The following is a 19,811-nucleotide window of genomic DNA, read 5'->3' on the forward strand; positions in this document are numbered from 1 at the left end:
ATTTTTTCATTAAGAGTCGTCATAAATACAAAAAATCAAGGTATTAGAGAAGTTTTTAAACTATACCATCAGAACAACTGTAGACAGCTGCAGAGTACCCAAACACACGAAATGTTGCAGATGTAAAAATTATGACTGGTTGTTGAACACTCGCATGAAAGTGGGCTCATTTCAACTTACAATATCCTGGTTGCACTTTGGAACCTCGGACTGTAATCAACAAATAGTGGGAATGATTGAACAAGGAAAAAGATAGTAAGTCTTTTAAACTACTAAATGAAAATAACAAGTTTTTTCAACTAAAAATAAGAAGCAACACTAAAATTTAAAACAAACAGATATTATTCTGCATATGAGGGACTGTCCCTTCCTCAACCCTCAGTCTTTACGCTAAAGTCTTAAAGTTCTTTAAAAATACTTTTCATTCAAAATCAACGGCCCTAATGTTTGAGCAGTCTATCCTAAAGAATTAGAACAAAAAATCGAACATTAACAAGTAAAGAGCGAGAGTTGAAGAAGGCGTAGCCCTCCTCATATACAGAATGATTTCTGTTCATTTTTAGTTTTAATATTACTCCTTACTTTCAGTTTAAAAAGCTTTCCGTTTTTATTTAATTTCTGACTGTTTTTCAAATCATGCCAGGATATCCCCCTCCCCCTTTTTTAACATTTTCTCCTGCAAAATTCTTCTGGAAAATTTCTTCCCTACAGAAAACTCTCCCCGAGGAAAATCTCCACCTCCCAGCAGGAAATTATTTCGAATAAATTCCGTGAATTTACCAATAACAAATCCCATATGCGAACAATATGGGCAAATGGCTTAACTTACAACCTTTTCCCCATTGACTATGGAGAGTCATGTGATCACCAAAAGCATATTTATTGGATATTTCAACTATGTTTAATTAAATAGCCATCTTAAAATTTAGATCAGACGTCTTCGAGAAAAGAATGGGCATGGAGGGGGAGGGGGGCTAGGTGTCCTTCAATCATTTGGTTACTGAAAAAGGGCTCTAGAACTCTTTTATTTTCGTTCGGATGAGATTTCTTCTGATCTTCTAGAGCCATTGGATCGACGCGATCCCCCCTGGAAAAAAAACAAATTAACATGAATCCCAGATCTTTTTTCTGCCAAAAAAGAATGAAAAAACTCTGCATTTGTGTAGATAGAAGCTTGAAACCTCTAGAGTCGGGTATTCTGATTTGCTCAGTCCATTGGTGGATCTGATTGGGCGTTTCCTTCCTTTTTCAAAAATCAGGCAAATTTTCTCAGGCTCTCAGCTTTTGGTGAGTAACAATAAACTTAATGAACTTTATGTATTTGGAATACGTATAAGAAGCCAATTCTTTTGATATATCTATTGTTTTCAAAATCCCGTTCGTCAAATCAAACAATTCGTTACCACGAACTGTTTGATTAAGTTCAAACTGTTCTCATCTAGAGTCACCATAAAGGCAAAATAGCATTGAAAAGTCTTCTTGTCAATGTCATTAGAAGGTCAAAGATGGCTGCAATTCAACTTGATTATACAAGGGGTAACAAACATGTGGTTTATGGGGGATTGTACAAAGTTCGTATTGAAAACATGTTTATATCAATATGTTTTGGCGTGGCCGCAAATTGGAACCTAAAAATTTTTCAGTGCTTAGTAACCCCAGTAGACAGGGGCAAAATTTAATAAATAATATTAACTCTTCTCATGTGCATCTACCATCCATTTTTTTGGAATTTAAATGTCCTCAAATCAATGCTGTCAGAAGATCAAGCATGTTATGCCAAGAGTATTATAATTCCATCACCCCTTCTCCACTCTGAGCTTTCTCTGCATATACTTAAGTATTCTCCGGTTCACTAGCAAAACCTTTCCTGGCATACCTTCAATTTTTTTACCTGTAATCTTAGCTGCTGTGTTCAACAGCAGTTTATAATTTATGATGAAGAAGAGTCATCCATAGTCTAGCAATTGTTCATATTGCTCTTTACTTTATAACTTTTAAACAATACGACAATGCTAATTGCTTTCATAGTTTTTTAATTACTTTTTTATTCAATATATGTTCGTTTTTTATATCCTATTCAGTGTTATCCTAAGTGTGATGTTTAATGATGAGCATTACATAGTGCTGTGGGAAATACTTTTTAAATGTAGTTAATTACAAATGTAAATTACTCATACCATAAAGTAATTAATTAGTTATTGGAAATACATTGCCAGGAAAGTAATTTGTATTTAATTACAAACTACGTATTTAAAATACAAATTACTCTAGCTACAAAACACTTTTTCTCAGAGCTTACCGGTTACGATGAAAGTTTATAAAAAAAATTATTATCCGAGTTGGGAGTCAGCTTTCAACAACAAAAGTTTCTCAAACTTCTCATCTCCATGCTGGTTCCACTTTGCGGTGAATACCGAGCCCCCAACAGAAAAAAAGACTTTCTACTGGATCAGACGATGCTATGGCAGGATTGGACTATCGGAAAACTTGTAACGTCCGGATATTCTTTCAAGAACTCAATCGAACGGTTTCTTATCCTCTATGAGCTTCAATAGCTGAACTTCCATGTTGCAGCCTAAAGAGGAATCGGTACTCGTCCTAACACCATTACTGTCGAAAATAAAAACAAGTCATCGGAATAGATCGACGACACTTCGCTGTGCTCGGCACCACAATCAGTTTACCAATCATCAGCATTGACTGGTAAAATATATTTCATTTTGTCAGAAATTACATCAATGATTCAGTCACGGATATCTCGCAGTATCTATCTTCCCTTGGAACCAGGGTTGCTTCCACTTGCTATTGCTAGCTCCTTAAAAATATGGTCCATTTAGCTACATTCTAAAAGCGTGTGCAAACCGGTTCTCTAAACCATCCAAGATCACTTCCACGAGAGCTTTTACGTGTTTGATAGAGCGGTTTTGTTTCATGTCAATCATTTTCTTTCTTGCAATCAACATGGTCAACAGCGTTCTCAGAAAACAGTTCTTGTCTCCCTTTAGTATCTCAAGTGCCCTGGTGATAGGCTCATTTACCTTGGCATACTCCTCAAGAAACTCAAGCTCAGTCACTTTCAACTTCGGTAGGTTTAGTTCGGTACAAACGTGTCGTATCTTGTCCCGCACTTTGACAGTCCTTTTCACAGCATGATGTAGAGAAGTAAAATGAGTTACATTGGAAACAATCAGCTGCTTTGACATTCAATCTTGGACTTTATCAGATGCTTTTGAGCTCTGTCTCGTTGCGTTCCACAGTCCTTGACACTTCCCCACTGAAGTATGGTACAGCTTTTTATACGGCACATTTGACATGACTTTTCCATTATTTTTACTAGCAACAGGATTCAGGGTGTGGTTCACACGACGAAAGTGAGGGGGTAAGTAGTATTCACTTCCAGATTCTTCTGTTTCATCTACCTTTTCTGTTTGCAAGTCAAGCAAATTTCCAACTGAAACAATTACTGAGACATCAATTTCACTTTCAGAATCTCCATTATGATCATTTCTGTCTTCCATAGTGTAAGTGGGGCTGACTGGGTATGCAAATTCCCTGAAAGTTTTCTCGAAATTACTGCCATTGTCTGTCACAGTTTTGAGAATCTTTGTCGACAGGAGAACACATGTTTCGTGAATCTCGTTAAGATGATTGACACAAGAAGAATAATCATGCGTGCCTTTGAATCTTTTAGAAGCGATTGCAGATGACCCTCGGCAAAGTTCATCTTCTAGCCAGTGTGCAGCAATGCCAATGTCGCTTTTATGATTTGCGATCCATATATCTGCTGTAGTGCAAACATAATCCAAGTCAGCAAATTCCTTCTTCAGATTTTTTATCATCTTTAGGAACCCCTGGTCTATACAAGTAGACAGGATGTCTCGACGCATGATTCTTGCATAAGAAGCCAAGTCTTATGCAAGGTTTTTGAAAGCTTTTTTCTCCCCACGGTTACAAGAAGCCACATTTCTTCAATTGTGCAGTCTGAGAAAGTTGCCTTGCACTTTTTGTGACATAGGTATTATACATTTCAGTTAAACGTCAGTACACGCAGTGCTCAGTCCAGTTCAGTTAAACACTTTAAAATGTTTTCCTTACTTCAAAAGAGTGAATATGGCCAGTTATGACCAATCAAAAACTTTCCCTTGGCTACTGAAGTTTTGTTGTTTTTATACATACCAACTCTGAAAATATAGCTAACCTCTATTACGGTGTTCCTATGGGTCTTCTTCTAAATCAAGATCTTAAGAAGTTCACTACTCAAAGTGCAGTCTGAAAAAACAGTGAATACTCTCGAAACCTGCGTTTGATAGACCAAAGTATTTAGGAATATTGCGAAAAGTTAATTTGAATTTGAATACAGGAAAAAAATAATTAAATGCGTATTTGAATTACTTGATCTAATTTGTAATTAAATACGTATTTAAATACTTTGAAAAGTAATTAAATATGTATTTAAATTTTTTCAAATAATTACTTCCACGACCTACTACTGTTCTTCTTCTAAACGTTACTGAAGAAAAAAGTGAAATAACGTGAATCCTTAATAGTCTCAAGATCTATAAAGGTACATTAATCCTTTATTCTGTATGGATAACATAAGCAAATATGTTTAAGAACAAAATATGCTAACAGTATTATAAGGGGTCAATTAGTTTCACGGGGACCGTAGCAGGTCTGACGGCACCCACTCCAGGGTCATTTCAGGTACCAGGTCTTGAAAGAAGATTGGAGATAGCTTTTTCCACCAGAAAAAGCCATATTAGTTCCCAATCTTTGCCAAATTTGGCCCTTTACATACACATCTGGTCTCTTTAGACTAGAAGCCTCCCTACCATCCGCCGCCCATGCCTTTCCCCGTAAAAACTTAAATATTCATAAAATTAAACAAATATGTTTAAAGACAAAGTATGCCGACGCACAAGCGTATGTCTTCAGAAGCTTGAATGTCTTACGAAAGCATTTCTGAACATTTAAAAGGACTGAGTTTTTTTTATTTCTGCTTTAAAGAACCATGGCCCTGTTAGTAACTCCTTATCGAGGCAAAATTTTTCTTGCTTCTTATGAGGGACAATATAAATCAAATTTTAGGTCGAATGGATCCTAAAATTAATCCATTATTGTGGATTTTAATTCATAATATATATATATATATATATATATATATATATATATATATATATATATATATATATATATATATATATATATATATATATATATATATATATATATATATATATATATATATATATATATATATATATATATATATATATATATATATATATATATCCCAAGAATATAGTATTTGTAGTTGAAGTGAAACACCAATATATTTGAGGTTCCTTAGAAGTCTCAAATGAAGAGGCCAGTTATACACCTTCCAAAAATAGAACTTCGTAAATTTATCGGGAATGACGGTTTGGGTTTTTTACATTATTGTAATAGAATATACAATAATGGATCCATTCGACCTAAAATTTACAATATGTAAATTATACTTAAAGAATATGTTTAAAGACAAAGTATGCCGACGCACAAGCATATGTCTTTAGAAACTTGAATGTCTTACGAAAGCTTTTGAATTTCTGAAGATTTAAAAGGACTGAGTTTTTATTTATTTCTGCTTTAAAGAACTTTGGCCCTGTTAACACCTCCTTATCGAGGCAAAATTTCTCTTGCTTCTTATGAGGGACAATATAAATCAAATTTTAGGTCGAATGGATCCTATTCACTTCAACTACAAATACTATATTCTTGGCATATATATATATATATATATATATATATATATATATATATATATATATATATATATATATATATATATATATATATATATATATATATATATATATATATATATATATATATGTTACGACTAAAAACGATAAAAATTGAAAAGTCTGATGCAAATTGAAATATTTGTTCTTGCACGAAAGTGTAATTGCATGAATCCTGAGTTAAGCTCAAACGCCCATCAAAATATCCGCCTGTCAAGAAAATACCTTGTGGCTGGGGACTTTAGTAGCCATAACTACAGTGATTTTACCATTTTTTTTTTTTTTTGAATTTTTCCCAGACATCAGTGCTAATTAGCAGATGGGTCTAGGTGGCCGGTCATTGTCCACTTCAAGATTTTGAAAAAAATAGCTTTTTTGTTATTCACAAATTTAAAATTATAAAAATATCCCAATTCTAGATTTTGATCATTTTTATTGTCACAAAAATAACCCAGCCAAAATCCTCTCCCTAAATTTTTATAAATTGTAACCTGCATCTGAAACTCCAAACTTGTGAGACTCTTTATCCATCTCAACCCTCAGCAGTCTAACTTTTAGGACGATGAGTAAAATTGTATTTGATTAATGTAAGAATTAAATTAAAAAAAAAATTAACTGAAAGTAAGGAGTGACATTAAAACTTAAAACGGACAGAAATTATTCCGTATATGAAGGGGTTGCCTCCTCCTCAACACCTCGCTTTTTACGCTAAAGTTTAAATTTTCTCCCAATTCTTTAAGAACGACTTCTAAGAAACACTAAGCCACTAAAACACTTAGAAACTTTAGCGCAAAGAGCGAGGTGTTCAGGAGGAGGCAACCCCCTTCATATACGGCATAATTTCTGTTCGCTCCTTACTTTCAGTTAAAAAAAACAAACTTGTTTTTCTTATTTAATTTCTGAACCTTTTTGAATTGATGCAGGTTTTGATTTTGGCTCACCGTACATGAATAATTAAAAAAATTGCATATTAATTTTCCTTTTTTTTTTGGTTGAATAGCTTTCTCGAAAGTTATTTAATTTTATTTACAAACGTTTTTATTAGTAATAAATGTATGTAACTTACGAATTAACTTACGTAACGAACTTTTATATTCGTATATTTTATTACGTATATTAGGGGGTTCGCTCCATAGTCATTACCTCGCTCTTTACGCTAAAGTTCAAGTTTGGTTACAATTCTTTAAGAATGACCGCTTAATCACAAAGGCCGTTAATTAGAATAAATAGCTCTTATAAAAGTACTGCAGAAAACTTTAGCGTAAAGAGCGAGATATTGACTAGGGGGCAAACCGAATCATATACGTAATAATTTCTGTCTGTTTTAAGTTTCTTATGTTGCTCCTTACTTTCAGTTGAAAACTTTTTATTTTTTTCCGGTCGTTTTTAAAATAATGCTGAGAAATCCGTTGCCCCCTTCATAGCAATGTCCCTCTCCCCATGAAAACTCCTTCCATTGAAAGATCCTCTCACGTAGCCCCCAACCCCCCCCCCCCCACTACCAGAAAAAATCTCCAGTGAAAACGTCTGTATACTTCCCAATAACCAATACTATATATAAACATTGGGCAAAGTTAATAACTTGCAGCCCTTCCCCTGGGGACTGTGGGGATTAATCATCCTCAAAGACATAGTTGTTATAGTTTTCAACCATGCTGAACTAAATGGTGATCTCAAAATGTTTATAGGGTGACTTTTTGAACAAAATGAGCGTGGGAGGGGGCCTAGCTGCGCTCCATGTTTTTGTCACTTAAAAAGGGCACTAGAAATTTTAATTTCCGTTCGAACTAACCCTCCTGCAATATTTTAGTACCACTGGGTCGATACAATTAGCCCTGGGGAAAAAAACAAATAAACAACCAAATAAACACGGATCCGTGATCTTCCTTCTGGCAGAAAATACAAAATTCCACATTTTTGCAGATAGGAGCTTAAAACATCTACAGTAGGGTTCTCTGGTACGCTGAATCTGATTGTATGATTTTCATTAAAGTTCTATGACTTTTAGGGGATTTTTTCCCCTTTTTTTTAAAGTAAGGCAAATTTTCTCAGGCGCGTAACTTTTGATGGATAAGACTAAACTTGATAAAACTTATATTTGTGAAATCAGCATAAAAATCTGTTTTTTTTTGTGTATCTATTGGTATCGAAATTCTTTTTTTTAGAGTTTGGGCTACTGTTGAGCCGGGTCGCTCCTAACTTAAAGTTCGTTACCATGAACTGTTTGACAATGGGCAAAGTTCATAGCTTGCAGCCCTTCCCCGGGGGCTGTGGGGGATTAAGTCATCTTCAAAGACATACTTATTAGATTTTTGACTATGCTGACTAAAATGGCTGTCTCAAAATGTCGATCGGGTGTCTTTGAGAAAAAGACGAGTGTGGGAGGGGGCCTAGTTGCCCTCCAATTTTTTCGGTCCTTAAAAAAGAACACTAGAACTTTTAATTTCCGTTCGAATGAGCCTTGTCGCGATATTCTAGGACCACTGGATCGATACGATCATCCCTGGGAAAGAAGCAACAAACAAACAAGCAAATAAACACGCATCCGTGATCTTTCTTCTGGCGAAAAATATAAAATTCCCACATTCTTGCAGATAGGAGCTTGAAACCTCTGCAGTAGGGTTTTCTGATACGCTGAATCTGATGGTGTAATTTTTACTAATGTTAATCAATTTTAGGGGGTGTTTCCTCCTTTTTTTCTAAAATAAGGCAAATTTTCTCAGGCTCGTAACTTTTGATGGGTAAAACTAAACTTGATGAAACTTATATATTTAAAATCAGCATAAAAATTCAATTTTTTATCTATTGGTATCGAAATTCCATTTTTTATAGTTTCGGCTAAAATTGAGCCGAGTCGCTCCTTATTTACAGTTCGTTACCACGGACTGTTTGACTTGATAAACTCAAGAATTGTTCCAAACCCATTTTTTCTCTGAGAAATTACAAGGATAAGGGATATTTTTTGCGTTTAGGGGTATTAAGTTTAGTCTTACCTATCAAAAGTTACGCGCCTGAGAAAATTTGGCTGATTTTCGAAAAAAGGGAAAAAGACCCCCTAAAAGTTATAGAACCCTAATGAAAATCACACAATCATATTCAGCGTATCAGAGAACCCTACTGCGGAGGTTTCAAGCTCCTATCTAGAAAAATGTGGAATGTTGCAGTTTTTGCCAAAAGAAAGATCACGGTTGCGTGTTTACTTGTTTGTTGTTTTTTTTTCAGGGGTGATCGTATTGACCCAGTGGTCTTAGAATATCGAGGGAGGGCTCATTTGAACAGAAATTAAAAGCTCTAGTGCCCTTTTTAAGTGACCAAAAAAATGGAGGGCAAATAGCCCCTCACTCTCGCTCATTTTTTTCCCAAATTCACCCGACCAAATTTTGAGATACACATTTTGTTCAGCATGTCGAAAATATCATAAATATGTCTTTTAGGATGACTTAATACCCCAAAGTCCCCGGGAGGAGGGCTGAAAGTTATGAACTTTACCCAATGTTAACATATAGCATTGCTTATTGGGAAGTATACAGACGTTTTCAGAGGGGATTTTTTCTGGTAGTGGGGGGGAGTGGGTCGGGAGTTATTTGGGAGGATCTTACCATGAAGGAAGTTTCCATGGGAGAAGGGACATTGCTATGAAGGGGGTGCCGGATTTCCCAGCATTATTTTAAAAAAATCAGAAATTATATGTAAAAAAAACAAGTTTTTTAACTGAAAGTAAGGAGCAACATCAAAACTTAAAACGATATAAAACATTACGTATATGATTGGGTTCATCCCTTAGTCAATACCTCACTCTTTAAGCCAAAGATTTTTTAGTACTTTGATAAGAGCTATTTATTCTAATTAACGGACTTTGTGATTAAGGGTTAATTTTTAAAGCATTGGAACAAAAATTAAACTTTAGCTTAGACAGCAAAGTATTTACTAGGGGGTGAACCCTCAAATATACTTATTAAAAATATAAGAATATAGAGGTTCGTTACGTAAGTTAATTCGTAAGTTACGTATATTTATTACTAATAAAAACTTTCGTAAATAAGATTAAACAGGTTTCGAGAAAGCCATTTAACCATATAAAAGTAAAATTAATATTTAATTTGTTTTTGACTTTCTCACAACTCTATTTTTTTAAACAATGAAAAACTTTAGCGTAAAGAGCGAGGCATGGAGGACGGGACAGCCCCTTTCATATACGGAATAATTTCTGTTCGTTTTAAGTTTTAACGTCGTTCCTTACTTTCAGTTATAAAAACTTGTTTTTTTTTTATTTAATTTCAGGGAAAGGTCCTGCAGAGACCATTACTGGAAAGCTGCTTTGCTACAAGTCAGCTCATTTGGAAGGAACGTCAGTGACGTTTTTAGAAAACAACTACAAAAATTCGGTGAGCGATTCTCTCTCTTACTTTAGTGTCCATTTTTTAGGTTGTCCTAAGATAACCAACGACCACTCAAAAATAATATTACTGTTTCCTTAACAATCACTAATGGTACTATAATGGCATGAGGGCCATTACGCATATTTCAAAATTCTGAAACTCTTGTTTCTTAGTTCTGAAACTACGAAATTCTGAAACTACGGTATCTTAGTTTGACATGAAGGCTCATTAAAAGGAACCTCTAAATAAATTTCCGAAATCTTTAATTTATTAATGCTCTGATCAAACTTAAACACACATTATCTTAAAAAAAAAAGTTCAAGCAACATATCTTGATGTTGAGTCATGCTTTTTGATAAATGTAGGTGCCGTTAATGTTACGAAATCTTCTCAATTAAATTTTCCTAGTACCATGAGGAATCCTTAGCCCAAACGTTGATCTTTTGCAGCTAAGAGTACGAGCAAAGAGGTTCAAGAGGTTTCCCTAACCGAGCTTAAGGTTTTCTTGTCTACAGCAGAGCAGGAGAAACCTCTAAAAGAGGTAGCCGACATAGTGTAAAAAAGAAATTAAAACACTAAGGTCAGAAATTAAATACTGCTTTGCTTTTACTCATTTTTTTTTTTTAGTTTATGCTAAACAACTACATACTTGTCTTTTTAGATACTTCAATATGTGGTTAAGGGTAAATAAATCAGAATTATGTCACCAGTAGGCATACTGGTTTAATATCAGCTGGCCTACTTAAACTGTCAAGATATTTTAAACTAACCTTTGCCTTCTTTCTGGAGGCTGGATTTTGGCTTAAAATTAAATTTAAAAAACAAATTTTTTCAACTGAAAGCAAGGAGCAAAATTAAAACTTAAAACGAAGAGAAATTATGTTATATATGAGAAGGGGTTATACCCTCCTCAATACCTTCCTCTTCACGCCAAAATTTTTTAGTACTTTTTAAGAAGTTTCTTATTGTTCTAATTAACCAACTCTTGTTTTTCAGGATTCATTCTTGAAGAAATGGGACAGAAAGTCATACTTAATAATTTCTGTTCGTTTTAAGTTATAATGTTGCTCCTTAATTTCGGCTGAAAAAAAAACCTTTTTTTATCTAATTTCTGATTTTTTTTTCAAAACTACCCGGAAATCCAGCTCTCCCTCCAAGGAAAACTCCTCTAGACAATTCAATACCTGTGAGAATTAAATAAAAAAACAAGTTTTTTCTAACTGAAAGTAAGGAGCGACATTAAAACTTAAAACGAACAGAAATTATTCTGTATATGAAAGGAGCTGTCCCCTCCTCAACGCCTCACTCTCTACGCTAAATTCTTTATTGTTTTTTAACAAATAGAATTGTGAGAAAGAGTCAAACTTTAGCATAAAGAGCGAGGTGTTGAGGAGGAGACAGCCCTTTTCACATACAGAATAATTTCTTTTCGTTTTAAGTTTTAATGTCGCTCCTTACTTTCAGTTAAAAAAAAATTGGTTTTTATTTAGTTTCTGAACGTTTCTGAATTAATACGGGTTTTGATTTTGGCCCACCGTACATGAACAATTAAAACAAAATTTACATATTAATTTTACTTTTTTGGTTAAATGGCTTTCTCGAAAGTTGTTTAATTGTATTTACGAACGTTTTTATTAGTAATAAATATAGGTAACTTACGAATTGACTTACGTAAAGAACTTCTATATTCATATATTTTGAAAACGTATATTAGGGGGTTCACCCCCTAGTCAATACCTCGCTCTTTAAGCTAAACTTCAAATTTTGTTCCAATTCTTTAAAAATTACCCCTTAATCACAAAGGCCGTTAATTAGAATAAATAGCTCTTATGAAAGTATTAAAAAAAACTTTAGCGTAAAGAGCGAGGTATTGACTAGGAAGTGAACCCAATCATATACGTAATAATTTCTGTTTGTTTTAATTTTTGATGTTCCTCCTTACTTTCAGTTGAAAAACTTTTTTTTATTTAATTTCTCATCGTCTTTTTAAATAATGCTGGGAAATCTGGAGCCCCCTTCATAGCAATGTCCCTTCCCCAGTGAAAACTCCCTCCATGGAAATATCCTCCCATGTAACCCCCGACCCCCTGCCCCCTACCAGAACCCTTCCCCCCCCCCCAAAACGTCTGTATACTCCCCAATAACCAATAATATATGTAAACATTGGGCAAAGTTCATAACTTACAGCCCTTCCCCCGGGGACTGTGGGGATTAAGTCATCCTCAAAGACATAGTTATTATATTTTTCGACCATGTTGAACAAAATGGCTATGTCAAAATTTTGATCGGGTGACTTTGGGAAAAAAAATGAGCGTGAGAGGGGGCCTAGTTGTCCTCCATTTTCTTGGTCACTTAAAAAGGGCGCTAGAAATTTTAATTTCCGTTCGAATGAGCCATTCCAAGATATCCTAGGACGACTGGGTAGATATGATCATCCCTGGGAAAAAAAAAACAAAAAACAAATAAACACACATCCGTGATACCTTCTGGCAAAAAAATACAAAATTCCAAATTTTTGCAGATAGGAGCTTGAAACCTCTACAGTAGGGTTCTCTGATGCGCTGAATCTGATGGTGTTATTTTCATTAAGTTTCTATGACTTTTAGTGGACGTTTCCCCCTTTTTTGAAAATCAGGCAAATTTTCTCAAGCGCGTAACTTTTGGTGGGTAGGACTAAACTTGATGAAACTTATATATTTGAAATCAGCATAAAATCTGATTCTTTAGGTGTATCTATTGGTGTCAACATTTCATTTTGTAGAGTTTCGGTTACTATTGACCCGGGTCGCTCCTTGCTTACAGTTCGCTATCACGAACTGTTTGATTTACCTTGAACAATTACCATTAACATCTCCATATGTAAAATTTAGTCGGCAAAGAGAATTAAAGCAAATAAAAAGAATTTCGTATAGTAATTCTGGAAAAATCCCCCAGTGCAAAATTTCCCCTGAAAAGTTCACCTCCCGGAAACTTCCCTCCTCATGGAAAATCCTCCCCGTAGAAAATCCTCCAGCAGAAATTCCCCTTTCCCCCTCCTCACCACCCGAAAAATGATTTCTCGATAACATATATTATACGTAAACAATGGGATAATTTCATTACATAAATACCTTTCCCCAGGAGATGTGGGGGGGGGTCATGTTATCTCCAAAGGCATAGTTATTGGACCTTTCAGCTATGTTGAATAATATAGCTATCTCAAGATTTTGATTGACTTTGGCGAAAAAAGGGGCTTGGGAGGGGGGCTAGCTGCTCTCTGGTCTTTTTGGTCACTTTACATGGATACCAGAATTTTCAAATTCCTTTTGAGTGACCCCTCTCCCAATATTCTAAAACTATTGGTTCGATACGATTATCCCTGGGGGAAAAAACATAAAGCAAACAAACACGCATCTGTGATTTTTCTTTTGTCAAAAAAAATGCATAATTTCGCTTTTTTTAAATGAGAGCTTTAAACCTCTTCAATAGGGTTTTCTGATGCGCTGAACCTGATGGTGTGACTTTCATTAGGATTCTTTGAGTTCTTGGGGGTGTTTCCTCCTTTTTTCAAAATCAGACCAATTTTCTCATTCGCTTTTGATGAGTAAAACTAAACTTGATGAATCTTATATTGTCTGGAATCAGCATAATAAGCTGAGTCTTTTGATACGTCTACTGATATCAAAATTCCGTTTTTGGAGCTTCGGTTGCTATTGAGCCGCTACGCTCCTTGCTTACAGTTCGATACCACGAACTGTTTGATAATTCTCAAAAACGAAGAATACAGGCGAGCTTTCAGTTTTACACGGATTTCAGCTTAAATCCTATACCATTGCAAGTTTAATAGATCAGCTATTCCTTTTTTTAAGTTGTTGTAATGAAAGGTGGTGCTAGCCTATGAGTTTTTATTTTGTCTTTTAATTCCTCATTTTTAAATGTCCCTCTTTTTGACTTTCCACGGTTACTCCCCTATTTTCAAAAGCTTAAAATTCAACTCCAATAAGTCTCCCATTCTCGTGGGTCTGTAGGAAATTTTCTAAGTTAGTTGGAATATTTTTTGAAAAATAGCCCCCGGATAATTCCCCCGGAACATCTCCACATGCAAAATTGAGCTGACAAAGAGAATGTAAGACAATTAAAAAGAATTTCGTATAGGAATTCTTTCAAATCACCCTTAGGTCCTCTGGAAAATTCATCCCCGGAAATTTCCCTCTCCAAGGAAGATTTTTCCTATGAAAATCCGCCCCAAGCAAAACATCCCCCCCCCAAAAAAAAATAATGCCTGTATACTTCTCAATAACAAATACTATACGTAAACAATGGGGAAATTTCATAACTTACAGGCCTCTCCCCACAGACTCTTGGGGATCATTTTACTCCTAAAGACATTGTTATTTGATTTTTCAACTACACTGAAAAAATGACCATCTCAAAATTTTGATCAGATAACTTTGGGAAAAAATGGGTGTGGGAGGGGGACCAGTTGCCCTACAATCTCTTTGGGCACTTAAAAAGGGCATTATAGCTTTTAATTTCCTTTCGAATACATCCTCTCCCGATCTTCTAGGACCATTATTTCAGTGCGATTACCCCTGGGGGAAAAAAACAACGAATAAAAACGCATCCGTGATTTATCTTCTGGCAAAAATAGCAAAATCCCACATTTTTGTATATAGGAGCTTGAAACTTCTACAGCAGGTTTCTCTGGTATGCTGAATATGATGGCGTGATTTTCAGTAAAATTCCTTAAATTTTAGAGGCTGGTTCCCCCTATTTAAAAAATCAGGCAAATATTCTCAGGCTCCTAACTTTTGACACTATTGAGCTGAAATCACTCCTTACTTACAGTTCATTACCACGAACTGTTTGAAACTGAGTACCACCACTATTAGAGCTATTAAACTACAATTATGAAACTTGTTGTGTTCATTTATATTATGTTTCAGGTGCAAGGCCGTATCCAGGGGGGAGGTTAGAAAGTTTGAATCCCCCCGAAATTTTTGTCAAAAAATGTTACAAAAAGAAATATAGACACATTTTCTATGCGTTTCTTGAAGTTTTTACCCCCCCCCCCCAAAAGAAAATCCTGGATACGGCCCTGTTCAGGTGTAATATTTCTGAGCTCTCTTTTGTTCTATAGCATTTGCCCCGGAGAGGAGGGAATCTTGGCAAAGAGAATAGAAAATCCATAGGAGTAGAATCTTAAGCGACTTACGAAGGGAAGGTAAGAATTAAAAACTGCTACTGACGTTTACAGTGTACGTAGTATCTGGCCATTTCTTTAAAAAATACAAAAAACAAATTTTTTCAACTGAAAGTACGGAGCAACATTAAAACTTAAAACGAACAGAAATTATTACGTATATGAGGGGGCTCCCCCTTCGTCAATACATCGCTATTTACGCTAAAGTTCGAACTTTGGTTTCAATTCTTCAAGAATGACACCTGAATCACAAAGGCCGTTTAATTAGAATAAATAGCTATTTTGAAAGTACTAAAACAACTTTAGCGTAAAGAGAGAGGTATTGACGAGGGGATGAATCCCCTCATATACGTAATAATTTCTGTTCGTTTTAAGTTTTAATGTTGCTCCTTACCTATTTACTTTTTTTAATATTTTTTTTTTAAAATAATGCTGGGAAATCCGGTGCCCCCTTCATGGAAAAATTATCTTCCCCCATGAAAAATTCCCTCCATGGAAAGATCCTTTCGCGTAACCCCCCACCCACCCCAACTAACAGAAAAAATCTCCAGTGAAAATCCTTTTTGCGGTATTTTAGGACCACTGGGTCGATACAATCACCCCTGGAAAAAAAACACACACATCCCTGATATTTTTTCTGGCAAAAAAATACAAAATTCCACATTTTTGCAGATAGGAGCTTGAAACATCTACAGTAGGGTTATCTGATACGCTGAATTTAATGGTGTGATTTTAGGAATAATTAGAATTCTATAGTTTTTAGGGGGTGTTTCCTCCTTTTTCAAAAATAAGGTAAATTTTCTCAGGCTCTAAACTTTTGAGGGGTAAGTTGATGGAACTTATATATTTGAAATCAGCATAAAAAATTTAAATATTTTGATGTATCTTTTGGTATCAAAATTCCGTTTTTTAGAGTTTCGGTTGCTATCTCGATTTCGGTTACATGGAGCGGATGAGTTCGTTACCACGAACTGTGAAAAAAACATGATACTTGATGCAGATAATCTTCAGCGCAATAAGATTAAAGCTGAAATTTGTCGCTAAGGAATGGTTAATCAGCATCCTTTTTATTTTCAAGGTTATTTTAAGTCCAAATCAAATTTGCAAAAAGCAGATTTATGTCAGCTTTGAAAAATCTTGGCAGGCAAAGCAGGGTAGTTGATTTTATATTGGAAAAATTATTGGAGATACAAATCAACTTTCTTTACCCTCCACTGCATTTTCATGTAGCTGAAAAAGACAAGGTCGCAGCATTTTTTCGGTCGAATAAACCTCACAAATTGTAGATGACGTTCGAAATATTTTTTGGACATTATTGATAGTTTTCACTTTTATTAGTTCCCCATATTCTTCGGCTCTGGGTCAAAGATTCTGAATGGACAAAATAGAAACGCACCATGCTAAATATATATTATAGTGTACTACTTCTGAATTTACAGGCTTTATTTGCTAGTGCCCATGCAAATGGAAATGATATGTTTGCTCCTGGATGGGTTTGCTGTTGGAACACCAAGAACCACGAATTCCCAGAGAGACAATGGAGAGTACCATTAGCGCCGACAGCGTTGTCATTTTCAACTATTCAAGTCAACATGCTCTCCGTCGGATTATCAAATGGTGCCATTCTGATGTTAAACGTCACTAGTTCAGAAGTTGTTGCTGGCAGTACAACACGGTCAGTATCTACATTCAGTCAAGCAGGTTTATTAGATTTAACAAACTTGAAAAACAGCATAATCTTTTATTTCTTCTTTTTCTTCTAGACAGACCTGTCGGCAAGACAGAATCAAAATGGAATTATTTTATTAGTTGATGTAATTTTTAGAAGTTGTGTCTTTTCCATATCAGGATTCGGAACACCATTAATCAATGACTTACATGGTATTTTTCATCTAAACAGAGGAACAACTCTAGTAGGACGTCCTTCTAGTTTTAAACAGATAAAACCTTGTGATAAACAGAATGTTTAGCAAAAAGCAGATGAAAAAGATCAAAACAGATGAAACCACGACTATAAACCTTCTGATAAACAGAAGAATTATCAAGGTTTATCTTCTAGTAAAACCTTCTGATAAACAGATGAAACCACGACTATAACAAAAACCTTATAAAAACCGAATCTAACTTTTTATTAAGAGTTTCCTTGTTGAGTTGGTTAATTATTACAAGCAAAGTTGTAGTGCCCTACCGTAGGCCGTTTTTAATTTTTTTTTTTTTTTCTGGGAAAATTTCAGAGCGAAAGCAAAAACGTAGTCTATTACCACTTATGAAAGGTTTTGACTCAAAATTTGGATTACCTTAGGAATTCCCTGGGTAAGAAATCTAAGTGCAGAATTTCGGAAGCAAATATTGCATAAATAATTTTATGGAAATATGCACAAATAGAAAAAAGTTCCTATTGTCTCACCTATAATGGGGATCAATTTTGATGTCTCTGTTGAGGCAATATTAAACCCTGTTTTTTCAACCTAAATTATTTTTTATAAAAAAAACTGTTTTACTACCAAAACAACTGACATTAAGGGGGGGGGATCATTCGGAAGTTGCATTTGCAGATCTGATCTTACTGACTACTGGAGGTAGTGAGTATCCTCTTTAATTTGTTTTCAGAATAATGATCATTTTAAGAGGGAAAATGGCTTTAAAAAGTAAAACACGATCTCAAACTTAATGAGAAATTTGACGATCAATTGTATCTATCCGAATTATTGTATTTATCCATTCATGTATTAGGACAAATAACGCTGGGCACAATGTATTTCGCTTGATATTTTAACTATTATTTGAATAATTTTCCTAATTTTACAGGTTAGTTTCAAAGCATCGGGCTCCCATAAAGTTTTTGTCTTGGCTGGACAATGATAAACCAGAGCTGCAAGTACTTAGCCTGTCCGAAGATGGCACAACTAACCTGTGGACTTTAAAACCTACTGGAGTAGAATGTGAACGTAAGTCATGCAAATGTATCATGTTAGATAATGCTGTAAATTCAGGTTATAATTAATATGTAACGGTAACAATTATTTTATTCACTGGAAATGTAACTGACAAAATGTCAATGCAAGAGCGACGATTATGCTAAGAAATAAGGTTTTTGCGCAAAGGAACATTGTTTGTACCTCTCATGTAAGAAATAACGCTGAAATTTAACATACGAAAAGAATATTTAGTTAAACAGAATTATGACCTAGTAATTTCTTAGGTGTTTTCGCGAAGTTTGGAAGTTTAGATGTTTAAAAAACTTGTATTTTGACTGTTTAGTACAGATTTATAAAAAAAATTACGTTAAATTTTAAAATATAATACTACTACTATTACTAACAGCTCACTGCAGCACCAAGCCACCTGAGGCTAACACAGCAGCACACGGTCCTCCTCCATCCTAATTTATTCAACGCCTCCGTCTTTACACCCTTCCAGGAAGTTCTCATTTCCCTGAAATTTTTCTTAACGACACCCCAACTGGGGGCCACTTGCTTTTCGTTTGGCCCTAGAAAGTTGGCTGAAAAAGACAGTCTTTGTTGATTTTTTACCCTTCAGAGCGTGTTTACTTTAACTTTTACTTTTAACTTTTAACCTTAACTTTTCTCTCATTCTAGTCCTAGAAAGCGAGATTGAACCCCACTTTTCACATAGCCTGCTGTTTGAGATACGGTCAGTCAGTCTGGTACCTAAGACAATCCGTAGGAAAATTCTCTGAAAACATCTAGCAAATCTCCCTCCGTTTTTCACAACCGTCCTAGCCAAGTGGACTGGTGCGCTTGATTTAGGATCCTTTGTCCGAGAGCGCGATGGTTAAAATTCTAGTGTACCCAATTATTCGGTTTGGGACGGGGATCAGTGGCGTGACTCTGTAAGCTCAGCAGAGTCGACCCAGCTCTAAATGGGCACCTGAAGAAATCTGGGGAAGTTAAACAGGAAGGGTGCGCAAAAGCACAGGATGGTTGGCCCCAAGCCCCCCCCCCCAATTGCACTTTCTGGCTCAAGGACCAAGAGACAGATATCAGCACCGCCGGTAGGGACTGTAAAGTCCAATATCGTATTCTTTACCCTTTTTTTTACCATGCTTCAAAACTGTACTTCATCCCCGTCATCACTGTAGCTTCCAATATTCTAATCTTGGCTTATAAGCTTATCTTCCTCTTCTTCCAAAATTTTTTCAACTGTTAAAAACATCCTGGGCCATGGTGATTCTACTTTTAACATCTTCATTGCTCCCACCGTCTTTACTAATAATACTACCGATGTAAGTGAAGCTGTCCACTTGATTGATCTTCTCGTTACCCATCATCACCTTTTCATCTTCACTTAGTTCTAGCCTTAAAGACTTTCTCTTTTGAACGTTATTTTCAAGCCTATTTTTGCACCCTGAACTCTCAAAGCCTCTAAAAATTCATTCATTTCGCTAACACCTTCGTTTAGGATGTTTAAATAATCAGCATAATCTAAGTCCACACAAATAAAGTA

At 35.2% G+C, this 19,811-nt stretch overlaps 1 protein-coding gene across 1 annotated transcript in view; it reads left to right on the forward strand.

Moving 5' to 3' along the window:
- The window catches only part of LOC148955010 (dynein axonemal intermediate chain 4-like), a 72,463-nt gene that overhangs the window by 24,003 nt on the left and 28,649 nt on the right, over positions 1-19,811 (forward strand). Inside the window, exons 5-7 of the mRNA XM_089108021.1 lie at positions 10,065-10,168; positions 16,784-17,019; positions 18,153-18,292. Coding sequence (XP_088964147.1) covers positions 10,065-10,168; positions 16,784-17,019; positions 18,153-18,292 — 480 coding nt within the window. The remainder of the gene's footprint in view (positions 1-10,064; positions 10,169-16,783; positions 17,020-18,152; positions 18,293-19,811) is intronic.

Source organism: Artemia sp. Qi Xiang Cuo, chromosome 2 (genome assembly GCF_049724085.1).
Source record: "Artemia sp. Qi Xiang Cuo chromosome 2, ASM4972408v1, whole genome shotgun sequence".
In the NCBI taxonomy this organism is placed as follows: Eukaryota; Metazoa; Arthropoda; class Branchiopoda; order Anostraca; family Artemiidae; genus Artemia; species Artemia sp. Qi Xiang Cuo.